The sequence below is a fragment of the Hypomesus nipponensis genome, chromosome 7 (assembly GCF_054491055.1).
Source record: "Hypomesus nipponensis isolate SF chromosome 7, ASM5449105v1, whole genome shotgun sequence".
Classification (NCBI taxonomy): Eukaryota; Metazoa; Chordata; class Actinopteri; order Osmeriformes; family Osmeridae; genus Hypomesus; species Hypomesus nipponensis.
Window position 1 is genome coordinate 14,449,291 of NC_140367.1, and position 22,777 is coordinate 14,472,067.

Below are 22,777 nucleotides of genomic sequence, written 5' to 3' on the forward strand. Positions count from 1 at the left end.
AATGCATTAAACAATGATAAACAATGATTTGATTCACAATATAGCCACATTAAATGTATGGCTATACTGTATGGTAGTTTGTGATTTCAAATATTTAGGCATCAGGCATTGGCCTATCTCAATCTAAATTATCAGAAGATAATTAATTGTTAACAGTATTAGTAACAGAATTAGTAGGATTGCGTGAGCTGAAATTGGCCTTTATGGAACCACTTTAGACCCGCTTGACTAATTAAACAAATTCAAGTCTGGTTTGGGATTTTAAGTCCAGCTTTTTTGAGTGGCCCTTATGGAACAGCCCTCTGTATAGCTTTGCCCATCGCTGCAATGCCATTCTGTGAATTAATGTGTTGACCTCTGAGTCATTGGAACTATATGTGAAACCTTGTGTGGCAGTTCAGTCTGAAAGTTGCCAACTCAACTCTATCACTGCTACTGTTCTGGTGTTCAGTGGTTCCCCTTAATTACTGTATGGATTAGGCCACAGTATTGACACTGCTAATTACAGCTGAGCTGTCTATTTAAGTGTAAATGGACAACATCATGTCTGTATGATATCAAAAGCTTAAATATATTTAGCATTCACATGGTATGTCCCAAATCTACAAAATTGAAATCTTAGGACAATGTCCAATTTTTGTTTAACTTGAGTCTTGATCGGCATCAAGCAAACCAACAGTTGTCTTTATTCTGTGCACTTTCTGCCAATTGCAGAGTGCACACCTGCTGTCTCCCACAGTGAATAGGCCCCAATCCAAATACAGGTCTGCCCTTACCCACATTGAACTGCCCCAAACAGGTTCATCCAGATCAAAGGCTACATTGACATTTCTGACAAGAGACCACTTGTAGAGTGGTCCAGCTAATCGAAACTATACTGAAAACAGAAGAAAATAAATGCATTTAAATATCGGCAAACAATTGATCTGTATTTACCATGTTAGTGAAAGCAATAAGTTTCCCATAGGTGCACAGCAACAATTGACCTGTATTTACCATGGCACTGAAATCAATGAGTTTCCCATAGGTGCACAGCAAACCAAACACTTCCATTGCTGTTAATAAATTAACCAATTAGGCATTCATCAAAGAAATACAATGCTTAATAGAGCTAGGGAATAACAAAACAAGGAATACAGTATATGTATGAACATATGGTAATGTCAAGTAGTATCTGCTGCACTTTATGTGCTATTTGTACACAATTTTGGATAAAAAGAGCTGCAAAATGAATACACGTAGATGTAACTGTGAATATATTGTGCTTTGGAAGTTCCGGCTTCATCTGACTGGGCATGCATGTATAGAGGAAACACAAGTGACCAAAGTAAGGGAACCTCCGTGATTTATTAATGTGTAGATCGGAATAGCATAGACAATGTTAAAAAGAGGACTAACAATAAGAGCACTGGTGGTGGGTCACACTTGGGATCTCCACCTCTGATTCACAGGCTGCTGTGTAAGGGAAGGCTACTCTCCATTCCTTTTTCTTCTTTACAAAAAAAACATCTGAACCATATGTGTTGGCTGTGTCCGTTCACATTCTTAGAATTCCACTGTTCTATGGTCAACAGAAAAGTGTGGGTCATAGCATATTAATTTCCTTTAAGTCTCTGCAAAAGCATTTGCGACCATAGCTTATCCTAAAGGAAAGTCATGTGGCATTCAGAGAGGGGTTTAATAGAGTTCAATCTAGAACAAAAACAAAAATCACACATCTACATATAGGCAACTGTCCCGGAAGGCTGAGGGGGAGATACAACATCATAGAGATAAATAAAATACTGTATCTCTACGTCCAAATCACTGGCTAGAAATTTAACTGGTTGGTGCTAGCACGGCAAACTTAGTGGGTGATATCGGTGGTTAGTGTAAAAAATGATAAAAAAGAAACGTTGGAGCAGTACTTCTACAACACAATGCATTCTTTCAGGATCCTACTTTTAGTTTTACACTCTACAACGGATATCAAGTGCCAACAGCTTTCCCTTTGCCATCATGCTCTTTTCTGTAAGGGGGTTGGGACGGGCAACATCACAGGAAACGTATTCCGGCTCCAAACTGGACACCGTCGCAAATCCTGTAAGGACAGCAAAAGGGAAAGAGTAAGCGAAAAGATTGAGAATGAGGTGGTGACAAATTATTTTTTCAATTGGCCTTCCTACTCCCCCCTCCTCAACAAACCAGGTACAGGCTTTTTCGGTATCTTTTTGTACTTTGTGCGTACCTGTCACCACTCTGTACCCCCATGGGAACACAGTAATTGAGCTCCAGCCTAGCGATATTCCCCAGACGTAGCACAATTCCCGCTCCGTATGACCAGCGGATACACTCTGCCAGCTTTTGCAGATGGGCGCGGGGACCCTCACCTGGACACAAGCACAGGTCAGTAACAGTATCTGGTTTGATACGTAAAAAAATATACATGTGCAGTGTTTCCCACAGATTAGAAAGCAATTTGTGGTGGGGTGGTTGCCCCGTGTCTGCCCGTTTCATTTAATAAAAAAATGAATCACATGCCCAACCCAAAATACACACAATTAACACCCTATACAAAATTCACACCCCATTAAAGTCCTATCTGCCAGAAACGGAAGAATACAAATTAGTTCCATTATCCTGAGACCTGCTTTTTTTTTACCTGCCTGTTTCTACATCTGTTTGTCCACCTCACCTGTTGCTTCAGCTGCAGAGGCGTTGTTAGACATAAAACTCTACTGGGACACAGGCCCCTATTTATTTTTTTCTTCCAAGCGTGCTCTACACAATACACTACTCAGCTACAGAAACTCCCTTTGCTTATAAAACAGTTCAGGGACGCAGGTTTGATATCAGCTTTGGTGGCAGGGAGAGGTATAGACATTGTTGGAATACTCTGCTGTTGGTTTGAGGTTTAATATTCATAAAAATAGGTAATCATTTTTCAAAATGGTATGGGTAGTTTTCACCCGGTCCCTAACGCGACACCGCAAAGTAGCGTCTTCTGAATGTAAGACGATGTCGAATATGAAACTAACTTCACCTCGGTCTTTGACATGGACATCAATAGTTAATGCCAGCGCGCATTCATTTTCGTATTCATTTGAGCGCAAATACTGTATTATGAGCTTCATGTAATAATGTTTTTATGTTTTAGTCAAAATAAGATGATCGGTAGGCCTATCATTTTGACATTTTCTTTAGTTTTGTAATGTTTTCTTAGCCTAGCTCAATTTTTGTGCCCGAGTCCGACACCTGGACTTCTCTGTGCATGCTGCAGTGGCTATTTAGCAAGCTCAGAAGAGCGCGGTGACATGGAATTCTGCAGGCACCGGTTTGTGTTTTTGGTTAAACTGCTTTGATTTTACAAGCGTTGAGCAGAACTGCGTTTATTTTTTCAGGGATTATCAATCTAAATGAATGCACTGACTAACAAAGTAAATTGTTAAAACTCAAACTTTTGATTTTACTAGGGCACAGCAGATTTATACTGGGGCACGTGCCCAAGTAAAAAGGGTCTAACAACGCCCCTGTTCACCTGGCTCTCTCACAGCAGCATGTTGGATGCTGTCCTTCTCTCCTACTCTTTCTTCAATGCCTAACGAATCTATCTCTTTCTCTCCCTGACCCTGTCTTTCTGCTTGAGCAGCACTGGTTGAAGCCTGAAAATATTTCTGGGGAAACTGTAGGGTGTAGTTACTGCACTACTACAGAAGTGTAGTAATTAGCTAGCTCTACAATTTAATGGGGTTAGATCTGAATCTAGGAGAAAAACGGAGCTGCCAGCTGTAGGTATATGCATGTCAGTAGGTAGCAACGCTAGTGCTAAATAACTATTTAGCTGGTCAGCTCCATGACGCCGGTAAGTAGGGCATGTGAGATTGCTCACCAAAAGAACGAAGAGGAACCCACTTGTCTAGCAGCTTAAGACATGTTCATTGGTACCTAGCGAAAAGTAAGCTCTACTAATGCCGAGGGCTCGCTGATATCGCCGTCTGTCTAGAACAGCGTATCTATGCGTCGTTGATAACGTGTGCAGACGTTGTGACGTTGTGACTGTGTGTCTGTATGTGAGAGAGACGCATGAGTGACAGAGATGGAGGGAGAGCAGGTAAAGGAAATGCAGCTGAACGAATACGCTGAGTTCCGAGTGGATGCAGCAAGTTTGGTTTCCATCAAAGATTTGCTGAGATACGACCCAACTTCATGTTTACTGACTTAACAGCACATTTTGATTGGCTGTACCGGGCAAACGGTTTCTAAAATCAAAAAACCATGTGATGGCCTTTGAGAGGCTTGGGGCTCGTTTTCTGTACGTCGCTTATTACATCCGAGATCAAATGACACATCCAAGATGACATCATGTTGCTAATCATGATCTGGCTAATTCGGTTCTTTGAACACCCATGTTGTTTATAATTAGTATAGCTGGATTGAGTTATGCGTTGGTCTAAAAGGGAGTATGTATCGATAGTAGAAAACTTGATCAGCAACGCTGCAAAAGTCTATGGCTGCTCATCATGGCCAAAAAGAGTGCCCCGTTTTTTTCGCATCAGAGCCAACAGAGCATCAGCTTGCTCGAAGGTTACTCCAAATTTGAAGATTTAATCAGAACGCCAGGGAACACCTCAAAGTCTGCAAAATCCAAGAAAGAGGGCTGGCAAAAAGTAGCAGACAAAATTACATGTATGGTAGGCTGGTGACCATGTTAGATGTTTTATCGCTTATTACAGTAGGCTATGTCTATGTTTTTGAATTTTCATACTTTGTTTATCATCTTGAATGTCATATAATGACCTTCAAGCCAGGAGCCAGGCCCGGGGGTGGGGCTCAATGGCGAGCGCCTGGTGGCCGAGCCTTTTCCCATGGGCCCCGGTCGGGCACAGCCCGAAGAGACAACGTGGGACCCTCTTCCAGTGGGCTCACCATCCGCAGGGGATGGGGTGCAGTGTGAGACGGGCGGCGGTTGAAGGCGGGGGCCTTGGCGGTCCGATCCTCGGCTGCAGAAGCTAGCTTTAGGGACGTGGAATGTCACCTCACTGGCGGGAAAGGAGCCTGAGCTGGTGCGCGAGGTAGAGAGTTTCCGGCTAGATATAGTCGGCCTCGCCTCGACGCACAGCATAGGCTCCGGAACCAGTCTCCTTGAGAGGGGCTGGACTCTCTTCCACTCTGGAGTTGCCCTTGGTGAGGCGTCGAACTGGGGTGGGAATACTTGCTTCCCCTCGGTTCGGCGCCTGTACATTGGGGTTCACCCCGGTGGACGAGAGGGTAGCCTCCCTCCGCCTTCGGGTGGGGGGACGGGTCCTCACTGTCGTTTGTGCTTATGCACCAAACGGCAGCTCAGAGTACCCACCCTTTTTGGAGTCTCTGGGGGGGGTGCTGGAAAGCGCTCCTCCCGGGGATTCCCTCGTCCTCCTGGGGGACTTCAATGCTCATGTGGGCAATGACAGTGAGACCTGGAGGGGCGTGATTGGGAGGAACGGCCCCCCCGATCTGAATCCGAGTGGTGTTTTGTTGTTGGACTTCTGTGCTAGACACGGCTTGTCCATAACGAAAACCATGTTCAAGCATAAAAGGTGTTCATATGTGCACCTGGCACCAGGACACCCGAGGTCTCAGTTCGATGATCGACTTTGTAGTCATGTCGTCGGACTTGGGGCCGCATGTCTTGGACACTCGGGTGAAGAGAGGGGCGGAGCTGTCAACTGATCACCACCTGGTGGTGAGTTGGCTTCGATGGTGGGGGAAGACGCCGGTCAGGCCTGGCAGGCCCAAACGTAATGTGAGGGTCTGCAGGGAACGGCTGGCAGAACCCTCTGTCAGAAGAAGCTTCAACTCTCACCTCGGGGAGAGCTTCGATCATGTCTCGGGGGGAGCCGGGGACATTGAGTCCGAATGGGCCATGTTCATTGTTGAAGCGGCTGACCGGAGCTGCGGCTGCAAGGCGGTCGGTGCATGTTGCGGCGGTAACCCTCGGACCCGGTGGTGGACTCCGGAGGTGAGGGATGCCGTCAAGCTGAAGAAGGAGGCCTATCGGACTTTATTGGCTGGTAGGACTCCTGAGGCAGCTGATGTGTACCAGCAGGCCAAGCGGTATGCGGCTTTGGCAGTAGCGGAGGCAAAAACCCGGGCATGGGAGGAGTTCGGCGAGGCCATGGAGAATGACTTCCAAACGGCTTCAAAAAGGTTATGGACCACCATCCTGCAGCTCAGGAGGGGGAAGCAGTGCTCTGTCAACACTGTATACGGTGGGGATGGTGCGCTGCTGACCTCGACAGGGGACGTCCTGGATCGGTGGAAGGAATACTTCGAAGACCTTAATTCCACCAACACGCTTTCCGACGTAGAGGCAGAGTCTGGGGACATCGGGGGGGGCCCTTCTATCTCTGGGGCTGAGGTCACCGAGGTGGTTAAAAAGCTCCGCGGTGGCAGGGCCCCTTGGGTGGATGAGGTCCGCCCGGAGTTCCTTAAGGCTCTGGATGTTGTAGGGCTGTCTTGGTTGACACGACTCTGCAACATCGCGTGGACATCGGGGACAGTGCCTCTGGACTGGCAGACCGGGGTGGTGGTTCCCCTCTTTAAAAAGGGGGACCGGAGGGTGTGCTCCAACTTTAGGGGGATCACACTCCTCAGCCTCCCTGGGAAAGTCTATTCAGGGGTCCTGGAGAGGAGGGTCCGTCGGATTGTCGAACCTCGGATTCAGGAGGAGCAATGTGGTTTTCGTCCTGGCCGTGGAAGTGGACCAGCTCTATACCCTCCACGGAGTCCTGGAGGGTACATGGGAGTTCGCCCAACCAGTCTACACATGTTTTGTGGATTTGGAAAAGACGTTTGACCGTGTCCCTCGGGGGCTCATGTGGGGGGTGCTCCGAGAGTATGGGGTACCGGATTCCCTGATCGGGGCTGTCCGGTCCCTGTACGACCGGTGCCAGAGTTTGGTCCACATTGCCGCTAGTAAGTCGTACTTGTTTCCGGTGAGGGTTGGACTCCACCAGGGCTGCCCTATGTCACCGATTCTGTTCATTACCTATATGGACAGAATTTCTAGGCGTAGCCAGGATGTTGAGGGGGTCCGGTTTGGTGACCTCAGGATCGGGTCGCTGCTTTTTGCAGATGATGTGGTCCTGTTGGCTTCATCGGGCCGCGACCTTCAGCTCTCACTGGAGCGGTTCGCAACCGAATGTGAAGCGGCTGGGATGCGAATCAGCACCTCCAAATCTGAGGCCATGGTAATCGACCGGAAAAGGGTGGAGTGCCATCTCCGGGTCGGGGAGGAGATCCTGAACCAAGCGGAGGAGTTCAAGTATCTCGGGGTCTTGTTCACGAGTGAGGGAAGAATGGAGCGCGAGGTCGACAGGCGGATCGGTGCGGCGTCCGCAGTGATGCGGGCTCTGCATCGGTCCGTCGTGGTGAAGAAGGAGCTGAGTCGAAAGGCGAAGCTCTCTCGGGCATCTGATTAGGATGCCTCCTGGACGCCTCCCTGGTGAGGTGTTCCGGGCACATCCCACTGGGAAGAGGCCCTGGGGAAGACCCAGGACACGCTGGAGGGACTATGTCTCTCGGCTGGCCTGGGAACGCCTCGGGGTCCCCCAGGAAGAGCTGGTGGAAGTGGCCGGGGAGAGGGAAGTCTGGGCCTCCCTGCTTAGGTCGCTGGCCCCACGACCCGATCCCCGGACAAGCGGCAGATGATGGATGGATGGATGGATGTCATATAATGTGGTTTCAACAAATTGATTATATAAATGACACCCTCACGAAAAAAATGATAGGCCAGGCTATCTCTCAAAAAGTATAGGCGAGTAGCATATCGCGCTGTGCAAAAGGATCTATCTATCATGCAATGAGCAATTAATTTGGTTTCATGTTAAATTCTGCTAATTATTCTTGCACCTTCTGCAACATGGTTGTCGTAAAAACGGACAAGACATGTCTGTGACAGACTTTCTGTATCACCTCTGCTTATAAAGTCGCTATCAAATCTTGTTTACATAAAATAAGCCTGCTCCCGAGCAGGTTTGAGCTAAAGGACTTGTTGCTATGACAACAAGTCCAGAATGAGCTTCGAAGAACCGAACAATCCAAGATAATGACAAATTGTCAACAATCAAATCCAGCTAACTGAGTTAGCAAGGTACGGAGCACAGGGCACAGGTCTGAAGATAAACTCTGCCAAATTTGGTTCAGATTGGAAACACTTTGTTGGAGTAGAGATTTTTCATGAATTCAAAATGGCGGCCGCATCAATTCGGCTGTTATAACAAGTTATCATGTGGTACACACAGGATGTCCCAAGATATCATCAATTAATAAAAAGGAATCAATTAATAAAGGTAAACCAATCAACAGTTATTGGCCCAAAAATTTTTGCTTCCTGCGGCCAAGCCCAGTGATCACATGACACCATATTGTGTGGACATCCTCAGAAGAGGGTTCCGAGTCATCATAACAAGTTTGGTGTTGATATCTTAAAGATTGGCTGAGATTTGATCCAACTTCCTGTTTAGTTGCTTTGTTGACAACTTTGATCAAATATATAAATAATACCTTAGTTCAAAATGGCAGAAAAACGATATAACCGGAAAATTGACGTCATAGGGTGTGTTGAACTCGTCTTGATCCAGGGAATCCAACGGTACCTCATTTTTGAAAAGTGATCATACGGTTCAAAAGTGTAAACACAAGCCCAACTTTGACCCGTTGTTGGCTCGAGAGTGCTCGAATGGGAGACATGAAACTTATACCTTGAATAAAGAGGGGCCTGTCCTTAATGGCTGTGCCAAATTTCACATAAAGTGACCATACGGTTCTAGGGGCTGCTATAGAATCCAATGGGAGAGGAAGATGATTAATAATAAGAAGAAGACGAAAAGGTAGAAACTAGGGCTGTCAAGTAGGGATGGGCATGGTTAATCGAATTTCCGGATATCCTTAAGTAAGTTAGTATTCGAATACTTTTTTCGAATACTTATGAGCGTAGTTTACTTTAAAAAAAACATTTTATTGAAAAACCGTCGCGTCGTGTTGTGAATTCTAATAGTTGTGACGTTAGAAAATGATGAAAACCATCAAAAAAGGTATAGGCTACGCCTGTTTTCTGCTGCGAGTCTCCTTTCATTTCATTTGGCGCTACAAGAAGCATAGTGTCCTGGCTAAACAGTACCTCGCAGCAACCTCAGGTCCTGCAGTCTTTTCTACGCCGGCCTGCTCGTAAATCGACTCCGTACTCGCCTCTCCCCTGAGCATGTTTACATGCTAATTCTCCTGAATAAAAATGAGTATGGCTAATGCTGTTGTGGTTTATTTATTTTCTTACCAGTAGACATGTAGAGCTAGCGTAATCGGCTGTTTATGTTTGCATTGTGTGGTGGCGCACCGTATCCTATAGGATTCCGGTTCCAAGTTAATATCCAAGTTAATATGCAATAGTTCTCCGTGTGTGTCTTTCGTTTTTATCGAGGATAGCCTACCCAATGTGTTTAATTTAATAAATTAATAAATTTATCTTTCATTTGTTTTCTTTATTCAACCCTTATTTAATCAAATAGCTTAACAGTCCCAATTATTGCCAGTATGTGTGGTGGTTTAGGCCTGTGTTTACTGTATGCTTTGCGTCACGTCAGGCTAATTACATAACGGAACCACATTAACAAAATAGATTATCCGGATATTCGAAAATAATTTTGGATACTATTCGAATAGTGAAATCAGTTAAAATCTCCATCCCTACTGTCAAGCAATTAATAAATTTTATCAACTAATCAATTCAATTAACTATTTAATCTGTTACAATTTTAACCCCAATAAATGATTTTAAAAAACAAAACATTTAAAGGGTGTACTTAAAAACTTCAAATAGGCCTAACTGGATGATCATGTCCATATAAGAAGTTCAGATGGAACACAACTTAAATTGTGAGGGAGTTTTATTCACTCACAAACTATACTGCTGTAGCTACAGGGGGCGGATCTCGGTTCCCACTTTTGGGGGGTTAAGTCCCTAGATAAAACCTATTCTTTTTCCTGTGACCCAGCAAAACTAGGGGGGTCTGGGGGCATGTTACCCCAGAAGAAAGAGGAAGAGAAATGAACACATTTAGATTTAAAATATATATTTATTTTTTTTAAATATTTTTTTTTTTCAAATAATTTTTTTTTTTGGGGGGGCCTAATAAAACCTTTGGGGGGCTCCAGACCCCCAAATAAACATCTACAAAATTTGACTTCTAGGAAAATACAATACATTCAAGACATGTTGTCTCATAGCCTACTATGATATCCTGCTCCATAATATTCAAATCTCACTCAAACATACTTCAGATACTTAAGCAACCACAGATTGACCTTAATATTGAATAAGACCATGATAACTAAACTCAGCCTGACAATCAGTACACACAGCCTTAGTTTTGTCAACCGAGCCGTCTCGCAACTTATTGAAATGGAACTTCCCATCTAAAAGCCCTCTCTCCATCATTCAGCTACCATCGGCAGTCAAAGTCATGTGATGACAGGCGATTCCCAGGGTCAAAAAGAAACCTGCGTTAACGGCACTTTTTTTTGTCACGTTAAAGTGAGATTGCATTAACGCGTTAATCAACCCGGTGTTGATTCTGTGGCGCACCGCCATTACTTTGTCTGTGTGGGAAACACTGATGTGTATGTTCACACATTGAATGTATGTATTGACTTCACATCACCTACCGTAGTTGAGATTGCAAAGATTGCCGGCATTGAGGAAGAAGTGGGTTCGGAAGAGGTCACCAAATCCCCCCCGGCCTGGACGGAAGGGCAACGGTGTGTACAGGTGGAGTCCCCCAGCCCAGTAGGCCTCCCCCCCCAGGTAGTCACCTGGAACACAAGTTATTGGACTATTTGAAATCTTTTTTCTGGTCCAAGGCAGACAGGGATTCGTGTGCAGCGAGCATTTAACCCTTACCCTCGCTCTGTGGACCAATGCTGTACATCCCAAAGCCTCGCACACTCGTGGGACCACCAAGATAGAACCTGGGCAAAAAGCACACGTTGAACTCAGGGTGAATATAAATCAGGCCACATGTGTTAAGCGCAGTTAGTATAAGACAGGTGCATTACAAATCAAATGTATGATTATTATTTGCACATAAGAACAAGTCAATATTTTCATTTAAGAGTATCGCCTAGTGATTGCAACCAAGGTGAGGCAACATTGTTTATAGTCAGACTAGGTTATACCTGTCAGCGATGGAGGATGGCTTTCCTCCAATGGGGTAGAGCATGCCACCCCACAGAGAAGCAGAGAGGACCTAAAAGAGATCATCATATGTATGACCGACACGTCTGACAACCATACTACACATCTACAAAGGGAGGACACTTATACAAGTGTATTTTCATCTTCAGAAAAGATAAATGTATTCTGCTGGAAAAAAACACTGTTTATTGTTTAAATAATTGCATGGATCGCATTTACTGTGGATTTGAAAGGGTCTGTCAATGGATTAAGAATCAAATCAAATAAGTACTGTAAATACTGTTGGTACTGTATGTAACTTTACTGCAACTGTAATGATTTAACAATAATAAATTGTAAATAGGTCTTCTACATTTTGTTGCTGAGTAACAATGTATTTCATAATGTTTGGTGAAATTGTTCCTATGGTGAATTTTGTTGTTGTTGCAAACTTTGTGACTAACCTGGACTAACCACTGGTTATCTTGGATTTTGGATATCCAGAATCAGTTGAACCTGACAATGTTTACCATTGACACCATTGGAAGCTTTCAGCCAGCCATCTTCACCATAGGTGAAGGTGAGGTTGAGTTTAATTTAGATGTGGTTCCCCCAGTCATGACTCTGGACACATTTCACAGGTTGGCTGAGGATTCCACCCAGCGCTGGAATGAAACCCAGGAACTTATGGGGGAATACTATGGTAAACTGGTGGAGGAGAGGAACGAGCTGAAGGTAAATATTTGTGAGAAGGAGATGCTGCTGGCTGAGTTGCAGGGCAGAAAGGAGCGCTTGGACAGCCTCAGAGAACAGCTAGAGAAAATAATCAGGGGAGTAGACAGGAAGGTTGTCCGAACGTTGGACGCAGAGTTCAGGCAGACCAAACTGCTGCAGAAGAAGCAGGCTCACAGAAGGCTTCAGAAGAAGCTCCTGGAGAACATTCAGCAAAATAACCGGAAAATGCAAGTGGAGGTGCAGAGGGCATGGAGGTATAACATCTTGCCCAGGTAAGGAGCAGGTGGAAGAGCTTTTAGTGGAGGGTCTGAAGCTTTACAGCAGAGCCAGGGCATGTTCAGGAAGGCAGATCACACGGCGCACTACCTGGCTGGGTGTATGTTAACTTGATCTATTATTATCTGATTCTGTTATCATATCAGTGCTGTTACCTCTTGATCTACAGTCAAATCACTGAGCTATACCCATCCACCTGATAGCTGTTATGTTTTGAGTTTGTTGCTGTTATGTTTTGAGTTTGTTGCTGGTGTGGCTGGCGTGGTGATGTAATTGCCCGTAAGTGTACATACAAGTACACGGAACATAATTTACATCTATGCTGAGCTTAAATAAGTGAAAGTTCCTAGATATACAGAAAAATAAATAATCGACTATACTAACCCTAATACTAAAACTTCCTGAATTACAGATAACAATAAATAGCACACTATACTAACCCTAAATGCACAAAAAACCTGTTTCAACCCTATAACCTATTCTATCCTAAGTGGAGTACAGTGCAATAGTGCAAATTTGCAGATCAGTGACTGTGTCAATGACTATACAGGAGCCTGGTGGCGAGGTACAGTGAGGTACAGTAGTGCAATGTAACTGAAGAGCAACCAGCAGCTGAAAGTGACAGTATATAAGTGACTAGTGTGCAGTAAATCAATGTCCATATCAGTGTCCATTCAGAAGCATGATGGCCCTTGGGTAGAAACTGTTGTCTAGTCTGCGTGTGCACGACACGCAGACTGGACAACAGTGTTTCACGTCTTGTTACATTGTTTCATGTTTCAGTTGACGCAGTTTCGAGATCATAACTGTTCATGCCTACGTAGCTTGTGGTTCATCAATTGTTTTTGGCCCTTTTGATAGGCTCTTTGGTAAGATATTGTGGTTTTGAAATGTTGAAGTTTCACCCAAAACAAACATCGGATCTAAAAGTTGTTCTTATGTCCCGTATCTATATGTGTTAAATATTAGCGAAGCTCCCTGTGTCCGTTTGACACGGTTGTCAAGGTTACCAAAACAAACGTTATTTATTTAGGTAAAACTGAGCTTTTCTCATGTTTTTAAATGTACAAACTTTCATAACTCATAAACATAAGAAAATGCCGTCTGTAATATCTTCATTTTGTTCAGAAACAAAACTTGGTTTACTTAGTATCGCTTGGCTCACCTAGACTAGTTTGCTAATATCAGCATTCTACTCTGTGCTGTAGCCTACCTCATACAGTTTCATGATTTCTTTGTTTTATAAACCAATCTGTACATTAACATGCTTCTGTATTTATTCTGTAACATGTCATTGATACATTGTTATACTCTCCAGTTTTATTTTCTTACACTTTCAATAAACCAACGATGTTGGAGGAACACGTCTCCGGTGGATTGTTTGTGGGAAGAGTTTAGCTGCCTGTCAAACTATACTCAGCACAGTATAAGGACAGAACAATAGCCATGAGCGAACTTGAGGTTGATAGTGACGTTTGTGCAGTCGAGTAATACTCAGTTGGGTGCTGCTGTGAGTGATAGGAGGGAGGAGTAGAGCTCAACCAAACTGACTGTCTCACGGTAGCTAATGGGTGGCTGTTAGAGCCTACTTGGCCAGCATTTCCTCTACACACTCTCTCACTGTGGGGCTTTTCTCGTTGCAAAAGGCATTTTATAAATGTAATGTATTAACATGACTATTAAAACCAACAACAATAGAGTCATAGAGCTCTGCTCTCTTACCGAGTCCCACACCAGCCTCCTGTTCAGCTGTAGCTCAAAGTCCTCCTTCAAAAAACTAGCATCTCCACCTGTGAAGCCAGCCAGCTCCTATAAGGGTCAGAACAGACACGGACACTTCAGCTGCCTTTTTTTTGGTCACCACAGACAGATGTATATGCCTCTGACAAACACACGTACCTGGTTGATCCTGAGTAAGGCTCCTTTCTTGGGGAAGATGGCAGAATTCCTGGTGTCAATGGACATGGTGTGCTGCAAAGACAAATAATATTGAGATTAGTCAAAACAGAGGTTCTCTCACCACATGGAGTAGGGGTTATGAGTTATCAGAGAGGGTAGAGAGCCAAGTGGAGGTGGAAGTACCGAGAGAGCAGACTTGAGGGAGTGTCCGCTCTCCTCTCTCACGGCAAACGAGGCACTGCGAGCCAGACAGCCCAGCTCCCTCCACACACCTTCCCACTTCAGAGTGTGGTTGGTCCTCCACAAGGGGAACTACACCAGAACAAGGGGGAGAGAGAGAGTCTAAACAGAAAAAAACGTAAAAGGCTCCCAAACAATACACGAGGAGTCATATACACACGCCAACCTGCATAAACACACCTAGACACACATGTATATCTGTGAGACGGCTTACATTGAGTTCTGTGGAAAAACCTCTGTCGGTCTCCTTCAGGGAGCTCCATGGAAACTGGCCAGTGACTTTGTACAGGTTGAGGGTGAGGCTGAAAGACAAGGACAATGGCTCTCAACAGTAACCACGAGTAACACAACACTGTTCATTCTGGAAAAATGTAAGGTTTGAATACCATACAACAAAAACATTAGTTTGATAGATGAAAATATAAAGATTTTGTGCCACCAGATTTTGTGAATATCAATAACAAAAGACAGGAAAAAGTACAGGGGTGGGCGATATGGCCAAAATATTCTATCACGGTATGAGTAATTTTATATCACGGTTACGGTATATATCACGGTATAGTAATTTTCTGTAAATTCAATAAAAAATTTGTACAAAATACCCATACCGTACTTCATCATCACACTTGATTATTTATTACAAACAAAAACAACACTTGAGTTAAAAACAAAAGACTCAAAAAAGTTACGACTACGAGCGTTCCAATTAGCAGATGCGCAGTCATGCCATTCATGTGATGACCTACTCACAGCTCAATGTGGATCCGTAATGCCCTCCGACGAAAATTTCAAAATGAGCGAAAGTGATCAGTCTGAGTTTTACTATCCATACAACTTTGGTTTTGGCGTATCAACCTCTTTAAAGCTCGGTCGATACGTCAAAGCCTCAGTTTGATATTTCCCGGCATATCCTCACTCTCAGTTAGTAAGTAGTTCACTAGTCATCCTAGATCAAGAATGCTAGCAACGCCACCAGTAATAATGTTACAGTAAGAGACATAAAACTTGAACAACAAATCAAATTGGTTACCTGCAGAATGGGTCCTCAAATATATAATTAATTAGCATCGGCATGAATGTGGTCCGCTTAGACAAAATACACTCCACATCGAAAATTCCGTCAGACCAACGCAAATGTGCTTCAAGGTCAAACGAAAATAGCAAATCAAATAAAAGTTCAACTACAATTCTAAGTATAGCTGCAAGCAACAACGTGGTGGCCAAGCAGGTCAGATGACCCAGAAGAAACTTTCAACATCTCGTGACTGCGGTTTACCTGGCTTCCTTTGCAGTGGCTTATAGTCTCGCTAAACAGAGAATCAGAGACGTGACAAGCTTGTCAGCTTTGGCTGGATTTGAACCGTTGATGTTGCGAGGACACCAATTTATCCTCGTGAGCTATTCTCAGTTCTGGAAATCAGATTTCAGTGACTGCGTAAAAATATAAGGAATTTTTCCTGTGGCAAGCGGTTGTCAGATTTGGCCCAAGTTTAAACAGCTGCAATTCAGTCCTATTTTGATATGTCAATGTGATTGTGGTCTGAAGATAATCTGTGTCAAATTTGGTGAATATTTGATACATTTTGTAGGAGGGGTAGGACAAAAATGTTTTATTAATTTATTCAAAATGGCGGCATCAATTTGTCTGGTATCACAAGTTAACGTGTCACACACGGGATCACCCTCTCGAGGTTAGAGGACACTTATCTACAAAGCACAATAAATCTGAATATAAATCCACAGACAATGAAACATGATTATACTGCTAGACAGCGACAGGGCATACCTGCCTTCACTAAACAGATAAACCAATATCATGACATGCTTGATGACTGTGGCTGGATTCAAACCTAAGACCTTGCACTTCAAAGTAGGGCTGCAACGATTGGTCGACGTTATCGACAACGTCGACAGTAAAAAATTGTCGACAAATATTTCTGTTGTCAACAAATTGTTTGATCTCATAGGACCTATTTTAAGTGCCTGCAATAACGTGATTTGGTAAAAAGGTTTCGCGTGTAAATACACCTTCAACTTTGACCCATTGGCTAGATGGTTGGAATGGGAGACATGAAACTTTGTGAAATTGATGAGGGGACTGGTCCCAAAGAGTGTGCTAAATTTCACAACTTCTGACCATACAGTTCTAGGGGCTGCCATAGACTCCCATGGCAGAAGAAGATGCGTAATAATAATAATAATAAATGTAGCTGCAAGCAGCAATGCGGGTTCCTCCGCAAAATATTATAAACATGTACACTGTAGAAGATTGAGAGTTGGTCAACAAAAGAGCAAAACTACTTCATCGGAAGACTAGAAACCGTTTTGTCAGAATAAAAAATAAAAACTATGCCTCTGACTGGTTTTGAACCTGTAACCCTTTGCTTACCAGCTCAACATTTCAGCCAATTGAGCCATTCCCAGGCATGGATTACACAAAGTTCAATAACTGGATAATAAAAAAAAAGCTGTTTCTCCAATGGCGAGCATTGTCAGGTCCAAGTTCAAACAGCTGTAATTCAGTCATATTTTGACATATCAAGGTGAAACTTTCCATGGTACTTCAGAGGCATGTCACCTTAAAGCTTATTAGGTTTGAACCATCCTTCAAAAATGATTTGATTTAGTGACACAAACATATTGAGGCAATGTGTACATTTACATAAATACACCCCTTTCAGCCATTTTGTACTTGATTCAATTGCCTTAAGTAACATTTTTAAATACGTCAAGCCAAGGTTGAAACAGCTCAAATTCAATCATATTTTGACATACCAAGGTGAAATTGTTTATGGTACTTCAGAGTGATGTCATCTTGAACTCTATTAGGGTTTGAACAACCATCACTCAATTATATTTGATTTATTGACAAAGAAATTGAGGCAATGCGTACATTTACATAAATACACCACTTTCAGCCATTTTGTATTTGATTCAATTGCCTTAAGTAACGTTTTTAAATACTTCAATGATACATATCTGTACAAAATGTCAAGTCAATTAGACCTTTGGTTCAAGAGAAGAGGAATTTTGAATGTTTTCCAAAATTATCACTGTACAGGAAAATCCATCAAGGCGGACCTTATGGGTCCTTGAAGCTTTTTTGTTCCCCATGAGAAATAAGGCATGTACACCAAGTCTCAGAAGAATTTGAGCTATGGGGTGGAAATGCCATCACTTTGAAAATCTGATATTTGGTGTGGGGGTACCCACTCGGATGTAGTATCGATGTGCCAAATTAGAAAATGTGTTACCAATAACATGTTGAGTTATTGTGGCACAAAGAGAAGATTATTAATAATAATAATAATAATAATAAAACTAACGAATACAAAAGGGGTGCAACAATTCAAAATGCCCACGGTTCGGTTCAGTTTTTTGGGTCACGGTTTCGGTTCGGTTTTGTTTAGCAAATTTGGGGGAAGAAAAAAACATTACCATTTCAGTGTTCTCTGTAATTTTTGTGTATCTACTGTAGGCCTATATCCGGCGAAGTGGGAGGTCCCGAAGCGCAGAAGGGGGGTTGATCCGGCCCTGGTACTCAAAACGGGGGTTGGAAGAAACCAAAAAACCAAACACAAAAAAATACACTGCCTACATAGCTTCTTTGACTAAAAAAACTGCTTGTACATCAGGGCAATGTATATTTTAATTTTAGAACATGCACTGCAAGGTGTGAAACGTTAAAAATAAACACTGCAACAATCGTTTTTACAAGCCGCAATTATCCATTGAATTAAATTAATCAAAAAACGCACTGGATGAGACAGTCCATTATGTGACCGTGACCATGTAAACAGCACAGGCTACATGTGGGACTTATTTGAAAAAGTTAAGCACATTTTGTTGTCTGTTGTCTGACATTTTTCCCCTAAGGGAAACAAGGCTAACAGCTAGCCTACTCAACCGGCACAAGTGCCACTTGAAGTGCCTCCCCCCGTCTTGACCTGAAAATTCACCTCAAAACGTTTTGAAAATGCAAACACAAGATTTTAGTGAAACTTCAATGGGGGATAAAGACTAACAAGACATATAACAACATTGAACACTAAACAAATAGTAATTAATTTTTTTCATTTAGGTAAATCATAGTTAGTAGATAGTGACAAAGGTGCCGTATCCAATACAAAAGGTTCCTGAATAGCCCTGGTTAGCATACTTTACAAGTGCCTGGCTTCGTATGATTTGCCTTTCTCCAGCAGTGTTGCCAGCTCCTAGGTAAGGAAAGTAGTGGAGCTGCGCGAGACTATCGTGAGTAGGGCTGCAACAATGAATCAATAAAATCGATTAAAGTCGATTATTTAAAGCGTTGGCAACAAATTTCATTATCGATTTGTTGTGTCGCGCAATTATTACGCCACTCGATATGTCGTGGAGATCTTTGAGTATATAAAAAGGTTTCGTTGAGCGCGGAGTAGAACGGAGGTAAAGGAAAGGCCATTGGAGATGTTGTTGAGTAACATTGTTCTGAAACACATGGCGGAGGCAGAGAAATCAGTATGACCCAAGTCATCCAAGGTGTTGAAACATTTCACACTAAATACATCAAAAGTGTGTTAATTGACCCAGGTTAAGTTAGTTTCATATTCGACATTAGTCTCACATTCGGAAGACGCTAGATTTGCAGCATCGCGTTAGGGACCGGGTGAAAACTACACATACCATTTTGAAATATTTTGACTTTTATAATATTTTTAGGAATATAAAACCTCAAACAGACACAAGAGTATCTTAACAATGTCTGGTATACTTCCACAGACTATACTTTTTCAATGAAGTTTCAAATAAAATGATAGAAAAACACTAATCTTTGAAAACAGCTTAATCCTCGCGAATCTTAACTTTCTTCAAAATTGTGTCAAAAGAATATACACCAGAATATTCTAATAGTCTGGCCTACTCCACAACCTTTCAATTTTCAATACAGTTTTAAACAAATTAAATTGCTCATCTTAGAAAATAGGATTAAATCCACGCTAATATTAATAACTTTTTCTAAATTGTGTGCCTGTTTGTGCACATTCTGAAAATGTTTTGCAGAGTGAATTTGCACTGTCAGTTCTGTTTTTGAATAAAGGGTTGGAAATGAATGCTGTTCATGAAATGAAAAAATCTGATTCATCGATTAATCAAAAAAAGGGTTAGGGTTATTTTAATAATCGATTAATCAACAGATTAATCGATTATTAAAATAATCGTTAGTTGCAGCCCTAATCGTGAGACTGAATGCCTGTGAGTGCTTTGCGACGGCGGAGGAACTCACGGCAGCACCCGCTGCTCGTTGAGGACAGTACTGCGATCCGTGCTTTCATGTCTGAGTCTCTAAAACACCAGCGAGTCTCCAACAACATAAAAGTCGCCAGGGGGGTTTGGAAAGATCGCCAGATATAGCGAGAAAGTCACTAAGTCGGTAACCGCTCTGTGGGTGTTCGGTAGTTTTTTTTTTTTTTTTTCAACAGTTTTCTTGTGGATCCAAAAAACCACGGTTAAATGTTTTTTTCGGTTTGGTTTTGCACCCCTAGAATACAATAGGTTCCCACCTACCGGAGGAACCCTAATAATCCCAGCAATTCCAATAGGGTTCCTCCTGACAGAGGAATCATAAAAAAACAGAAGGAAGATAGTTGTAAAAAGTTTTAAATCACTTGTGCCTGTGTTCAAAATTAAAAATCATACTGTCAGCATCCAGAGTTATGGAGATTTTCTTTTATGTACATACTAGTCTTTTATGTACATATTAGTCAAACGATTAAAATATTTAATCGCAATTATTTGGGTTTGCGTTAACGCCGTTAATAACGAGTTAAACTGACAGCACTAGTACGTACATATAAGGGTTACATCCATTCCACAAGGCACAAGTAAAGTTGGTCATGTGGCTCCTATTTTAGAAATAAATTGCCAGGCTTCCCTTGCCCACACATTGACTCATCCCTGTAGCCTATCTATGATTGAACTCATATGGACAGACTGTGTGTGATTGACTTGGCGTGTTCGCTTGCATTATGTCTGGAATACCTGATAGGGCTAATCAAGTGAAAGGGGTTTTCATACTTGCGTTCAAAGTTGCCCGGCTGGGGTTTGAAGTAGGACAGTCCGTAGGAAGTTTCCTTGGTACCATAGGAAAACTGGAAGGTGAGCTTCTCTGCACGGCCAAACACATTAGGCAGCTTCAGACCGAGAACCTGGGACACAAATGGAGGCCGTGCACACATGTTCGAGCAGTTTGAGAATTGATATATTGGACAGCATATCTGTCACGTGTGTGTGTGTGTGTATGTTCTCTCACCATGCTTCCCTCGTTGTTGCCGACCATGGTGTTGTAGCTGCCTGTCAACCTCTTCATCTCAGTCACTTCAAACGTCACATCTAGGCCGTTGGGCAATGCATCTTTACCTAAAAAGATTTAAGATTTGTATACAACTCTAATGATCCCTTTGCTCATCCAGCATTCTGCTTTAATTCTTGAGCGCAGCCATGTTAAAGCATAAGCACCCTACCTTCAGACGTGTCAATAAGCACTTCCACCTCCTTAAAGATTCCCAATCGCAGAAGTTTCTGCCTGGCAATATGAGATTTCTTCATAACCTGTCAAAAGATAACAACACACAGCAGTTTAGATTAAGGCAGAGATGGGAGTTTCAGTGTTGTCATTACAGCTCTGGCATGGCTGATGAGAAAAACAGAACACTTACGTCAATTAGGTTTTTTGCATTAAAGACCTCAGAGATCTCATAACCCAGGAGATCTTCTTTAGTTCTCCCCAGACCCTCAATGTTGACATGCTGGACCACAACCTGAAACGAGTAGATGGGTGGTCAGCCTTATTACCATCAACTACTACTGAGTTTCACAAACTAACGTGTGAAATGTCCTACTCTGAGCCCCCTCACGTCTTTGTTTTCGAGGACCTCTTGTTTCGTGTCCTGCTCTGGTTCAGGTGCTTCCATCATATCATCCGGGTTGACGCCCAAGTCGCGCCCGTGCATTGGAAGCGGATCTAAACTCTGTAGAAACAAAACAGATGGACACACTTGACGTTGTTGCACGGTAGTGAACCACATTTTGCACAGGGACATTTCAGCTACACAATCAAGTGATATTCTTCAGGGTTTGAATGTCTTTTATTGCATATATGCAAAACATGTGCTTTTTTATCTACACTCAGTTCCGTCGCCGTTCGGTCAGTGCTTTGTTAGTACATCGCGTACAAAATGCTATATAGTCTTACACGATGACTGCACATTGACTGCTCGGGGAGGTCATGCAGAATGTAACCAAGACCTCGTTGTTGTGTCAAATAAATCTTACCCTAGCTTGAACCGTCCCCATCTTGACGCTATGGTCGTCAAATATGTTCCCTTTGACCTAAGCAATCTTTCCAGATTAATAAGACAATGAAAGAAATGAATAACGATGGCTAACATTTACAGGACCAAGCCCCCTTCAAGGGAGACGCCATGACACTCTGTGCGTTCCATTCCCGTCTTCAGTGGTTGGTCTGAAAGAAGTTTGTCATCATAAAGGGCGGGACAATCACTCACGACATTAACTAATCTTCACCAACAGAGAGCAGCATCGCCTTATTTAAACACCCACAGTTGTCATTCGGTTCATTTTTGAAAATAATCCTGATTTAGATTATATGTCATGTAAGATTTATGAATAATACTTGAAAACGGAACAGTAGGACCAACATTGTCCATGTATTGTAAGTAACTTAACAGTTCGGTACATTTTAAGCCTTTAGGCAACTGCGAACCTACCATGTAATTCATCAATGTGTGCGCCATTGAGTTCACTCAATCTCAAAAGATAAACGTCTATTTGTTTTTCTGCTCTTTATTCTGCGTATACACACAGTCATGTCAAATTGATTAAGCTGTTAATCAACCGTTTTTGTTTTATACCTCAAAGCTGTCTGTAGTGGAGGAAACTATCACGAGCTCCAAACAACTATGGGACTGGTAAAAGTGCGGTAGGGCCATAGGGTTGCGCTCATCTCACATGGAGATCGACAGTAACAATCCGTCTCTCTCCCTCTCCCTCTCTCCCTCGCTCTCTCTCTCTCTCCCTCGCTCTCTCTCTCGCTCTCTCTCTCTCTGTGTCTCTCTCTGTGTGTCTCTCTCTAAATTACACCTCCAATCCCCTCCTCAAATATGTGCAAGCCAATCAGCAGGCGAAGACAGGCTCAGTTGGTCCTGCTATTCTCTCCTGCTGCCAGTTCCAAAAAGGATCTCTTATCAAAGAAACACACAACGCAAAAACTGCATTCTATCACTGTTTTACCATGGGAAGTTCTTGTTTTTCCTGGGACATCTGCTTGTTTATCTTCCTCATAAACACTTGTGAGATGATGGGGAATGTTGGACCCGCAGGTAAGCATTAGACTACTGGCTTACATTTTACAATGTATAAAACAGTATTAATATACATTTT

At 42.9% G+C, this 22,777-nt stretch overlaps 2 protein-coding genes across 4 annotated transcripts in view; one reads left to right on the plus strand and one right to left on the minus strand.

Moving 5' to 3' along the window:
• Positions 1–1,328: 1,328 nt before the first annotated feature.
• samm50l (sorting and assembly machinery component 50 homolog, like) lies at positions 1,329–21,834 on the minus strand. Of its 2 annotated transcripts, none has more exons than XM_084701560.1 (15): positions 21,650–21,834; positions 21,232–21,345; positions 21,034–21,135; positions 20,839–20,926; positions 20,628–20,734; positions 20,393–20,523; positions 14,553–14,640; positions 14,282–14,410; positions 14,099–14,170; positions 13,922–14,008; positions 11,191–11,261; positions 10,916–10,983; positions 10,681–10,827; positions 2,228–2,369; positions 1,329–2,080 (listed from the first exon to the last, which is right to left on the minus strand). In XM_084701560.1, the coding sequence occupies exons 1-15, from the start codon at positions 21,668–21,670 to the stop codon at positions 2,035–2,037; spliced, it is 1,413 nt and encodes a 470-aa protein (XP_084557686.1). In that variant the 5' UTR covers positions 21,671–21,834; the 3' UTR covers positions 1,329–2,034. The 2 variants fall into 2 exon arrangements, with proteins under 2 accessions (XP_084557686.1, XP_084557685.1); XM_084701559.1 differs by having other exon boundaries at positions 21,217–21,345.
• A 690-nt stretch (positions 21,835–22,524) lies between these two features.
• scube1 (signal peptide, CUB domain, EGF-like 1) overlaps positions 22,525–22,777 on the plus strand; it is a 210,236-nt gene continuing 209,983 nt past the window's right edge. For both annotated transcript variants that reach the window (XM_084701293.1, XM_084701294.1), the window contains exon 1: positions 22,525–22,716. In XM_084701293.1, coding sequence (XP_084557419.1) covers positions 22,629–22,716 — 88 coding nt within the window. In that variant the 5' untranslated portion in view covers positions 22,525–22,628. The remainder of the gene's footprint in view (positions 22,717–22,777) is intronic.